The sequence below is a fragment of the Nanorana parkeri genome, unplaced genomic scaffold (assembly GCF_000935625.1).
Source record: "Nanorana parkeri isolate BGI_ZX_2015 unplaced genomic scaffold, ASM93562v1 scaffold973, whole genome shotgun sequence".
Taxonomy (NCBI): domain Eukaryota; kingdom Metazoa; phylum Chordata; class Amphibia; order Anura; family Dicroglossidae; genus Nanorana; species Nanorana parkeri.
This window is the reverse complement of record NW_017307241.1, coordinates 451307-462196: the sequence shown is the minus strand read 5'-3', so window position 1 is coordinate 462196 and position 10890 is coordinate 451307. Positions and strand designations below refer to the sequence as shown.

At 43.1% G+C, this 10890-nt stretch overlaps 1 protein-coding gene across 1 annotated transcript in view; it reads right to left on the bottom strand.

The window, feature by feature from the left end:
• The window catches only part of SELENOS (selenoprotein S), a 21563-nt gene that overhangs the window by 3194 nt on the left and 7479 nt on the right, over positions 1 to 10890 (bottom strand). The window contains exon 3 of the mRNA XM_018566765.1: positions 9667 to 9773. Within this exon, the coding sequence (XP_018422267.1) occupies positions 9667 to 9773 (107 nt within the window). The remainder of the gene's footprint in view (positions 1 to 9666; positions 9774 to 10890) is intronic.

The window sequence follows — 10890 nt, the reverse complement described above, 5'->3', positions numbered from 1 at the left end:
ACTTCCCTGAAAAAAATAAATATAAATATATATATATGAATAAAAAAACACCGGTGTGTAGGTCAGCTCGAGGCCAACCAATGCATTTAACAATGCTAAAAAAAAATCCCAATGTTATCTACTGATATCAGCTCCTGACGGTCATCTATTGAAGTTTATGCAGATGTCTTTATTTTGGTCGGCAATAAAAATGGACTGTATTCTTGTCTGGGGAGTGTGTTTGGGGGGTATTTGCGTGTTCTCCAGCTACAAAGCAAGACCACAGCAGGGAGCCTTTCAGAGTCTGATAAGGCTGATAAAAGAACAATACTGTCACAACGTATGTACAGCTGCAAGGGTGCAGACATCTTAATTAATGCAAACGTGTGACTGTCTCCATGCTAATCTGAAAGAACAATACAATTACTAAATGAACCTTTTCATACTGCCGTATGAATCAGCTCAACGTGTATAATGATATCACATCAACATTAGTTCTGCCAAATTACCTTACTGAAAGAAAAGTGTCAGATCAAATCACCTAGTGTTATAGAAATAGTTTTTTTTTTTTTCCAGACATTTTACACAGGCATACAGAATTGTACAGGATTGACTAGAAATGATTCAGTGACAAAATGCAGAACTGAAACAAAAATCGTCTCAAGCAGACTGCTGCAAGATCAGCTTCACCAAAATTAAAGTGACACTAAACTCAGGAGTTAAATCTTAAAAATAAATTCAAGCACCCCAACTATTAACAAAAATGTATCTTATTTGTGTATCACTCGGCTGTAGATCATCAAATCATCTCTGAATTGGTGCTGACACTGTCCTCCCTTCTGGAGGGTGGCTACTTTTCTTCCCCATGATCCCTGTGTGTGTGTTGTAAAGTAGCCACAGCTCCAAGCTCACTCCCGTGATGGACTACAATCTCATGTTTAGATTACTAATTTGTATTGAGATTGTAGTCCATCACGGGAGTGAGCTTGGAGCGGTGGCTACTTTGCAACACACACAGGGACCATGGGGAACAAAAGTAGCCACCCTCCAGAAGGAAGGACAGTGTCAGCACCAATTCAGAGATGATTTGAGATCTACAGCCGAGTGATACACAAATAAGATAAATGTTTCTTAATAATTAGAGCAGAAAAAGCAATTATACTATACTACCAGCCCATTACCATGCAAATTTAGGTTGGTTTTTGAAGAACAGGGTGAAATTCGCAGTAGGTGCCGCTGTCGGCACCCTTCCGCCTGGCATTCCTCAATCAGAAGATCAAACGAGCAGGCTGGAAAATCTTTAGCCAGTGTTTGTTGCCAATAAGCTGCAAGCACTGTTCGGGTATTGTGACCACGGCTACTGACCACAGTCAAATACAATAGAAACAGCAGGTATTCCTCCATCCCCGTTTAGCGTGGATGGAGGAATCAGTTCTATTTGTTATGCTCAACCTGCGAGCTTAAGGTCAATAAAAAATAAAAAAATAGAACTGTTTATGGCTAGCTTTACCATATCTCTCACTCGCTGTAAAGATGAGGGCTGTGCTTTGTGTGAACTCGGTTCCCTGAACCTATAATAGAACCTATAATAAATTATATACAACTACCACTGGTAGCCTTGAGTTTAATCTGCACATACAAAGTGGACCTTTAGGCCTTGTTCACACCAAGCGCAGAGCAGGTGCGGAGCAGATCAGTTGCAGACCGGATCAAAACTGCATCCAATGTATTCCAATGGTATTTTTAGCTCCAGTTCACATCGCAGCGTGCAGTTCCAGAGCAGGTGAAAAAACTGCGACAGGCCCTATTTTACCTGCTCTGGATCTGCAAACACATCAAAAATGCATGCAAATGCCTGGAACACACTGAAAGCCCATTTTAAACGTAAAAAATTATATATTTTTTTTTAGCCAAAAAAGCGTAAAAAACGGATCTGAAAGACTAGCGTGCGTGTGCAGAAACCTGACCGGATCTGCTCTGCATTTGGTGTGAACAAGGCCTAAGGCCCGGTTCACACCTGGGCGTTTTGTAGCGCGTTCCTACGCTCTGCAAAACGCTCAAACCCCGAAATCCCATTAATTTCCTATGGGCATGGTTCACACCTGGGCGTATTACAGGCCGTATGAAGGCGCTACAAAACGTCCTACGCCCAAAGTACAGGAGCTTCTTTGGGGCGTTTTTGTTGCGCGTTTCCATTGGGATACAGCCAGGTAGCCCTCGGAAATGTTGCGCGTTTTTTTACTGCGACAAAAGCGCATATTCTATACGTCTAGGTGTGAACCCAGCCGTACTCTTGACTAAATATCACAGTGGCATGCTCATATGTTTAACTAATGAACGTCAGATGATTTCATATTTTTCTTTCACTTACAATTTCTTTTTTTTCTTCCTCCCCACTTTGCTTTGGCAAACATGATGCAATTGTGCTCAAGCGTTGCATCCCGGTAAGGTTAATCAGCAGAGTATTGCTGGGAAATCTCATCTATAATCTTGTGAGATCTCAGGGGAAGACATTTTCCTTCCCTGAGGTGATGTGTATGGTCACATGTCCTAGTCACATGTGCCAGAGTTCCAGGAAGTAAAGGGGATATATATTAATCTGCCCTTAGCTAAAATGGCCACTGTGAGAAGAATAGGGAGAAAAAGCAAAATAAGGTATGCAGAGAATAAAAAGCTGTCAATTATTTAGAAGTATGTATTTGTAGATTGTCATTACTAAACATTTCTAATAGGTGCCTTTGTTGTTATTTTGAAGATATGGGTAAAGTTGCTCTTTAAGCCGGCCATACACTTTTGTTGTCGCTCAGCTTGTGGGTGAACAAAAAAAACCGAACAGATTTCTCCAACCTTGCTAAACAGTGTGGGACTTGGAGGAGCCCACTGAGTGAAATTCCCACAGTGTATCGCCAGCTATACTTTAATTTCACTCTTCATGCATTTCCCTAAACCAGATTACAAAGTCCCTTACCCTAAATGAGACGTTTAAGTCTTTAGGTGAAGATGACGTAGTTAAACCTGGAATTTAATCATGGACCGTCTCCTAGTTATTGTGTCAGTCTTCGCTGATAAAGCTATACACTTGTCTGGACACCCTTGTGGGAGACAGAAAGATGTCTCCTATCTCAGGGACTTTTCTGATAAGCCCAGACTGATCAGCGTGTAGCTACAATTCTGAATCCACAATTACTAGTTAACATATTTAGGGCTGCAACTAATGATTATTTTCATAAATTGATTAGCTGCCCAATTATTTTTTTGATTAAAATCGGCAAAAAAATAAAAATACCATCCTTAAAATAAAATACACAAATGCAGTGTTACAAAGTTTACTTCAGAATAAAATTGCATGCACAATGGTTTGCAATCGCACTGCACTAGAATGCACAGCAGTGCGTTACCATGCGTTCCAGTGCCATTGAAATGAATTGCACTGCAACGCACCTCCCGCAGCAGAATTTGTCAGGCCGAAAACCGAGAATTACTTTTTTTCCCACCTTTTATAGTTTAAGATAATTGTATAGTAAGCAAATGGCGCTTGAATTGCTTCAGCCCGGGAACATCAGCTGCCAGTGGCAAGATTCTGCAGATGGCAGCTGAATGTAAATACAGCAGGTAGTGGGCTGGTGCAATAGCCAATAGCAGGCTGCACCAGCCCACTGATTACTGTGCCCTCCTCCCAGCGTGAAGGAGAGCGCTAGGGGATCCAACCAACCAATCCATAATGAGAATAATGGGCAACTATTCTCATTACAGGAAATTACTACAGGTTTAGGCTGGGCAGGGGCAGTGTGAATTGTGGCCGATTCCTGCTAAATCTGTTGAAATGTGAGCCATAGTTGCTCCAGTTTTGATAAAGTCCCCCATTGTAGTAACTCTTCTCCATTTCTGTAAGCTTTAGTAAAGCCAAGAAAAATATCTTTATTTACTTTTTTTTTTAAGTGATAGACATTTCCAACTAGTGCAATGTCTCCCCATTTCCTACTCTTGTCTGGGCACTTGTCTCCCCCCTCCACTTTGAAGCACTCTAGCTCCTCATACGAGTGCTGTCAATCATAGCTGGTGTGCTATCACTTGCCAGTGATCTGCTGATTTTGTGTTTGGACAAAAGTCAAGTGGGAACCCATGTCTGCAACCCAAAATGGGCCCCACCCCGCAGTTTAAGAAACACAGCTTTAAAAGGGAAATCCGTCATGAAAGAAACAGACTGCCACTGCTGACCTCTCCTGAAAAACGTTATTTTCCCTGGCTGGGATATCAAGCTAGCAATAACAATGTTTGCAGTGAAATGAAGCTCTTGAAATTAAAAAAACAAAAACACCTTGTAATGAATAAGCAATTGCCCATTAACATAGAGGAATAGTGGTTGAACATGTAACCAAACCCCTAAGACAAGTTGACTGAACTCTTACAGAAGGCCTTCTGAATATACACAATTGGCGCAGTATATCCAGGCCTAAACTCTACAGTGACCTTGTTGTTTCCTTGATGATAGATTTAAAGATTGTGGGCATCCCAATGAATATGTATGTGTGTGTATATATTGGATTAGAATTTAGATGAAGGTCAGAGCTTGGCAATTTTGTAAAGTCTAAGAACTGCCACACCAAATCTAAAAAAGGTGTGTGGGCTAACATAAGGTCCAATACATTTACAAAATGTGTAATACACAGGCATGCATGTGGTCCTGAAAGCAACAGACGAATGAGACATGTCACTGGTGGCATGGGCACTGTGAGGCGAGTTGTGTGCGCGACTAAAAATCTCACTGCTGTATGGATAGTGGAAAGCGAGATGTGTGTGCTCCAGAGTACACAGCTTGCTGGTGATATGGATAGCGAGATGTGTGTGCTCCGGAGTACACAGCTTGCTGGTGATATGGATAGTGGAGAGCGAGATATGGATAGTGGAGAGCGAGATGTGTGTGCTCGAGTGCACAGCTCACTGGTGATATGAATAGTGGAGAGCGAGATGTGTGTGCTCCGGAGTGCACAGCTTACTGGTGATATGGATAGTGGAGAGCGAGCTGTGTGTGCTCCGGAGTACATAGCTCGCTGGTGATATGGATAGTGGAGAGCGAGATGTGTGTGCTCCGGAGTACACAGCTCGCTGGCGATATGGATAGTGGAGAGCGAGATGTGTGTGCTCCGGAGTGCACAGCTTACTGGTGATATGGATAGTGGAGAGCGAGATGTGTGTGCTCCGGAACAAGAAATTAAGCATGTAGTAGGTTTTTTTAAATGCACAATTATTGTATGAATAGGTTCTGTTAAAATAAAGTTACGCATGAACTGTCAAACCTCTACACCTTCTTGCAGAGTTGTTCTTTAAGGGGACTAGTCACCAGACCACTCATTTCAACAACATTTCCAATAGGATATTTGCAATCAACATGTTTTATGGATGTTACGTATTTACCTGTAAAAGCCTCCCTTGTATAGGCATCCAAAAGCGCCAAGGCTGCTGATGGGTGTTGCAATCTTGGATATGATGTCAGCAGCCCCGGCAGACTTAAGTCATGTAAGTGACATTTTATAGTATTGCCCTTCCCTCCTCCCCCAGTTGCTACAGAAAATAATAAATTGTGGGCGAAGGGAGGAGCGGATCAGATAAAGAGAAATAAAAATGGAGATCCAGTGATCATTTGTAAACGTACATCCATCCATGTGCCAACGGACAAAGTTCATGATCTACCCGTGTAGGAACAAGGGGAAAAACAAGAAAGAAAAAAGGGAACTAGGATCATGACAAAACAACAACAACCTTTATTGCACATAGTATATTCAAAGTTCACAATGTTCCCATAATACTCCTTAACTACCCAGAGCAACAATTAAAAGCATAACATTGTTACACAAGGCCGTGCTGTATCAACACTAGCAATCTATGAACACAAGCAGACACAATGTAGCAGATAAAACGGCATAAATAAACCAAGTCTCTGCTACGGAACAGCTGACAGGCTGACCACTAACCATGCTGGAACACACTGGATGTGGTATGAACCGGCCATAAATAGTCCAGTGTAAAACTCAGGGTTAACTCCTTGTAAACAGTTCCTGATGAATTACAAGCAGGTCTAACATCTGGTAATCTCACTTACGGGCACGTCTGATGGAACTCTGCAGAAATCATGCCATATAGCAAAGAATCTATGTGGATCCTAGAATAACCGAAGCCGTCACATCCATGCTAATGCCGAACTGTAGAGATCCCAAGCACAGAGACCACATGTCTAACTTCACCCGTAGGCTGCAATGCTCAATCGGCTGCCTAAAGAAACACCTTGTCCTGGGTGCTGAAGAGGAACAAGCTGTATGAAGGCGTCCATTCACCGTGAAGACATCGGGGTATTCATTCAGCATGGTATATCAGACAGCGAGGGGCAGGGAAGAGGTAGCAAGCCGTCCTCCATTGACACATTTTGTCCGTACAGCACGGACTTTGTCAATAGGTGAGGAGCTGGGCCAGGACAGACAGTAAGTACACTCCCAGAAGAGGAGAGGATTATATCAAGAAAGGAAGGAGGGGGCTGTGCTAAGGAATTGACTGGGCAATTTTTCTAACAAGTTCAAAAGGCACATTGCAAGTCAATGGAAAATCATTAATGGAAATTAAAACACTGTATGTAAGCATTCAAGATACTTGATTGTTCTTTACTTTTACCTACAATTTTTTTGTTTAGGTTGGTGTCATAATAATGCTCATATTACAATAGGTCTGCTGCTCTTGAAAAACAACCATTCAATACTTAAGCTGGCCGTACACATTTATTTTTTTCTGCTCGATTGGAGAAATCTCCCCTGCCGGCTGTTCTATTCTAGCAGCCATGGAAGACTTGAGTACCTAAAAAAAGTGACTGCAGCTGACTGGATGCAGTCACTGTCCAGCCGACAATGTTTCACTCAACTCCTTCGATTTTCTAAGGTTTGTTTCAAGTTTATTGAGCCAGGTGGAGCGGACAGGGCCACCCACACCTCAGATTTCGGCCAATTCACATAAATCGCATGGAATGTGATGTCTGTGGGCAGCTTTACATTTCCACCACTGTCTTGGACCTCTCACAACTCTTTCAGTATTTCTATGACAGGTTACCTTCTTTCTTTCCTTACCTGGTATACCTCTGAACTCTGATCTAAAAAAGGTGCCCATACACTGTACGATTATCATACGAGAATCGCGGAAAATCCTGCGATCGTACGATAAATCGCAAAGTGTATGGAAGGCGTGCGACCGTTTCTACTGTACGGTCGCACGTCTTCCGTCGAACAAGCAGGCTTGAAAACCCACCGGGAATCGTACGAACCGTTCAGCATTGCAGTCATCGGAAGCCCGCCTATCAGGGGGTGGGCTTGCGATGATCGCAAGTACAATCTGCCTGTCCAAGATGGGCAGATCGTACGTTTTTTTAATTACTTTACAACCCTCGCAAGACAAAAGTCTAGCGAGGGTTGTAAAGTGTATGGTCACTTTAAGGCCTCTTATTTCTACATAGTTCTATAATTGGGACCCGTTCACACCAGGGCATATCGTGAACACAAAAATGCACGCTTCGATATGTGCACAGTATACCGATATACCCCCCTGCACTCCTTGCAGCGTCTAGGACCAATAACAATAGTGGTGCGTGTAGTGACGCACATGGATGGCGCCGTGTACATCAATCTGTAGAAACTGAGGATCACCCGCACTCAGAAGATTACGTTCAAATCTTAGTGTCGATTTATTCAAATATATCATCCCATATATTGCATAGCCAAATGTGATATATGTGATGATATACTCGAATACGGCACCCCAACCACAGCCAAGCAAACACAGTTTTTCCCTGCAGTTTTTCCACATGCTTGAGAACACAGGAATAAGAGGAACGCATGTTGCTAAATCTGCGACATGTACTACTTCCCTGCGTTTGGTGTGCATCCAGGAACCCAATGGGTCTGTGCACCAAAGTCCCGAAAAATGTGCAGGAGCGTGCGTAACCACAAGGTGCGTTCCCGCTATGCCCTGTTCTGAACAGGGCCTTGGTGTCGGTTACTTCCAACAGTTCATGCAGGGATATGATGTATTGTCTCTGGTACACAGATCTCTGCTCTTCACAGTCCCGGCTGCTTCGAGGAAGGGAAAAGGATGCCAGAACCTGGCTGCCAGTATTTATTTTGGGATGAGGAGACAGTTTTTCTCAATGCCAACAGAATTATTGTGATCTTTAAGGAACAGCCCTTGCAGGAGATCCCCCTCCTCAGGGAGCAGTTATGTTAAGAGGAAAAGCTTGCCAAAGAGAAGACTGGGACCGTAAGAGCAAAGTCTTCTACATTAGCTTCATTACATCAACCATTACAAACAATCACACATGTTCTAACAGTACATAACAGTGAACCACTATGGGCTTTGTTCTAGGATCAGCTGCTTCCTATGATTCATGCAGCGATATGATGTATTGTCTCTGGCACACAGATCTCTGCTCTTCGCATTCCCACAGTCCCGGCTGCTTCGAGGAAGAGAAAAGGCTGCCAGATGGCTGACAGTATTTACTTTGGGATGAGGAGACTCATTTTAGCATGGGTGGGGAATCTTCCCTGCCAGCTATTGTATTCTAGCAGCCATGGAAGACTTGAATACCTGAAAAGTGACAGCAGCTCACTGGATGCAGTCACTGTTTGGCTGACAACTTTCTGCTCAACTCCTTTGATTTTACAATTGAAGTTTGTTGAGCCGGGTGGAGCCAACATGGCCACACAGTTCACATTTTGGCCAATTCAAAGGAATCGGATAACATTTGTTGGGTCTATGGGCAACTTTACATTTCCACCACTTAAAAGGGTCTAAAAAGGAAGGGAGACAACAAGTATTCAAAAAATCAAGCACTCAATATATCCCAAACAGTTCAAATCCCAATTTTTTACGCCACTTAGCTGCCAGGCAATTTGTTCGCCAAGCCCTGTGTCTAGGCTCTGAGACAACACTTTCAGTATTTCTATGACAGGTTACCGTCTTTGTTTCCTCACTTACCTGGTATACCTCTCGACTCTGTTCTAAGGCCTCTTATTTCCCCCTACATAAGTTCTATGCTTGATGTTGGCTGCTTCCTAAGATTCATGCAGTGATATGATGTATTGTGTCTGGCACAGAGATCTCTGCTCTTCGCATTCCCACAGTCCCGGCTGCTTCGAGGAAGGAAAAGGCTGCCAAAACCTGGCTGTCAGTATTTACATTGGGATTATTATTTGCCAGCGTGATTATTGTAATCTTTTGTGAACAGCCCTGCCAGTATATCCACCTCATCAGGAGAATTACGGTAAGAGGAAAGGCTTGGCAAAGAGTAGAGTAAGACAGTATGAGAAACTGATCTGTTCCAAGCAGTCAGGTAATTGGGCATTCATACTAAGACTTAATCTGTAACAGTCATTCAAAAGCAAACATGAGATGTTCTAGTATGCACATTACTGTGCTTGTAATCTGACTGTACAGCGCTTGCACTGTATTTCAGAATTTAAAAAAAACACAACCAACTTGTGTGCATATTGCGGGAAAATGCAGACCATCATTTTAATTAGAAGCTCTCAGCTTCCCAGCTACTAAAAGCTCCCAGCTTTTACTGCATGCTCCCAGCTCTAAAACATGGATTTCCAGCCATAAGATGATACGTCTACAGAGCAAACCACACAGATTTAAGCGAATGTCACTCACCAGTTTCTGCTTTTCTTTATATCTTTCTGCCTGAGCGTCTAGCGCCTCCTGCATCTTTAACCTGGCTGCGGCCACTGCTTCCTGTCTTCTGACAACATCATCTGGGTCTAGGAAAAAGTGCAACACAATAATGTCATGGTATAGTCTCAAGGAAGGCCTAAAGTTCATTTCCACCTTTGCAAGTGATTAGCATTTATTGTGGTAATGAAGAGGTGCCGTGATGATGTATACGTGTGCACATTTTCATGACTCACGTTGCAGGCTTTCCTTGTTTTTTTTAAATGAACCTTTTATTAGGCTTTAAGCCTAAAATATCCTAAATTTTCTGCACAGGAAAATCAGTCAGACACCAGGGTCAGATGGTAATTACCGTATTTTTGCTCCATAAGACGCACTTTTTCCCCCCCAAAAGGAGGGGGAAAATGTGCCTGTGTCTTATGGAGCGAGTCCCGACGCCCGAGACATGCAGTATCGGGCGCCGGGAGAGTAGTAGGAGCCACTGCTCGTTTAATACGAGTGATCTAATGAGATCACTTGTATTAAAACCGAGCAGCGTCGACAATCGAGATCACCATAGAGCAGACGAAGAACGGACTTTCCTCGTCTGCTCTGTGTGATCACTGAGACCGTGGCGCTGTAATCACAGCGCCACCTGTCTCAGCGGTCACTAACTGCAGCTTCTGTCACAGCTTCTGTCATAGAAGCTGTGACGGAAGCTACGGTCTGTTGAGTGCTCCATAAGGCGCGTCCTATGGTTCGGTGCGTCTTATGGACCGCAAGATACAGTAGGCTTTAAACAGCTCCCCCCCATCCCTGTTATTCATTGTAACATGATCAGTAAACAGAAGGCCTGCCCTCACACACAATACACTGCCGGGGGAAGAAGCGGGGCTGCAACTCTGAATACTAAGGAATTGGAGAGGTGAGAAAGAGCTTGCAAAACACAGGCAGACATTTTTTACATGAGATGAAGAGGAAAGCTAACAAAAAAAATACATTTGTGGGTTCAAAACACAGCAGCTGCATATGCCCGTTTCATGTACACTCGGTGCACATTGCTGGCATAAGTTCTTTTTAAGAAAAAAACCTCTGTAAAAAAAAAAAAGGTGGAAATGGGCTTCAAAGCATTCGTTATATCATTGCAATAACATTTCCCATGCATTCCAGCATCCCTAGTGTTAAAAAAAACCACTGCTTAGGTTTTGAAAAACAAATAATCTGCTT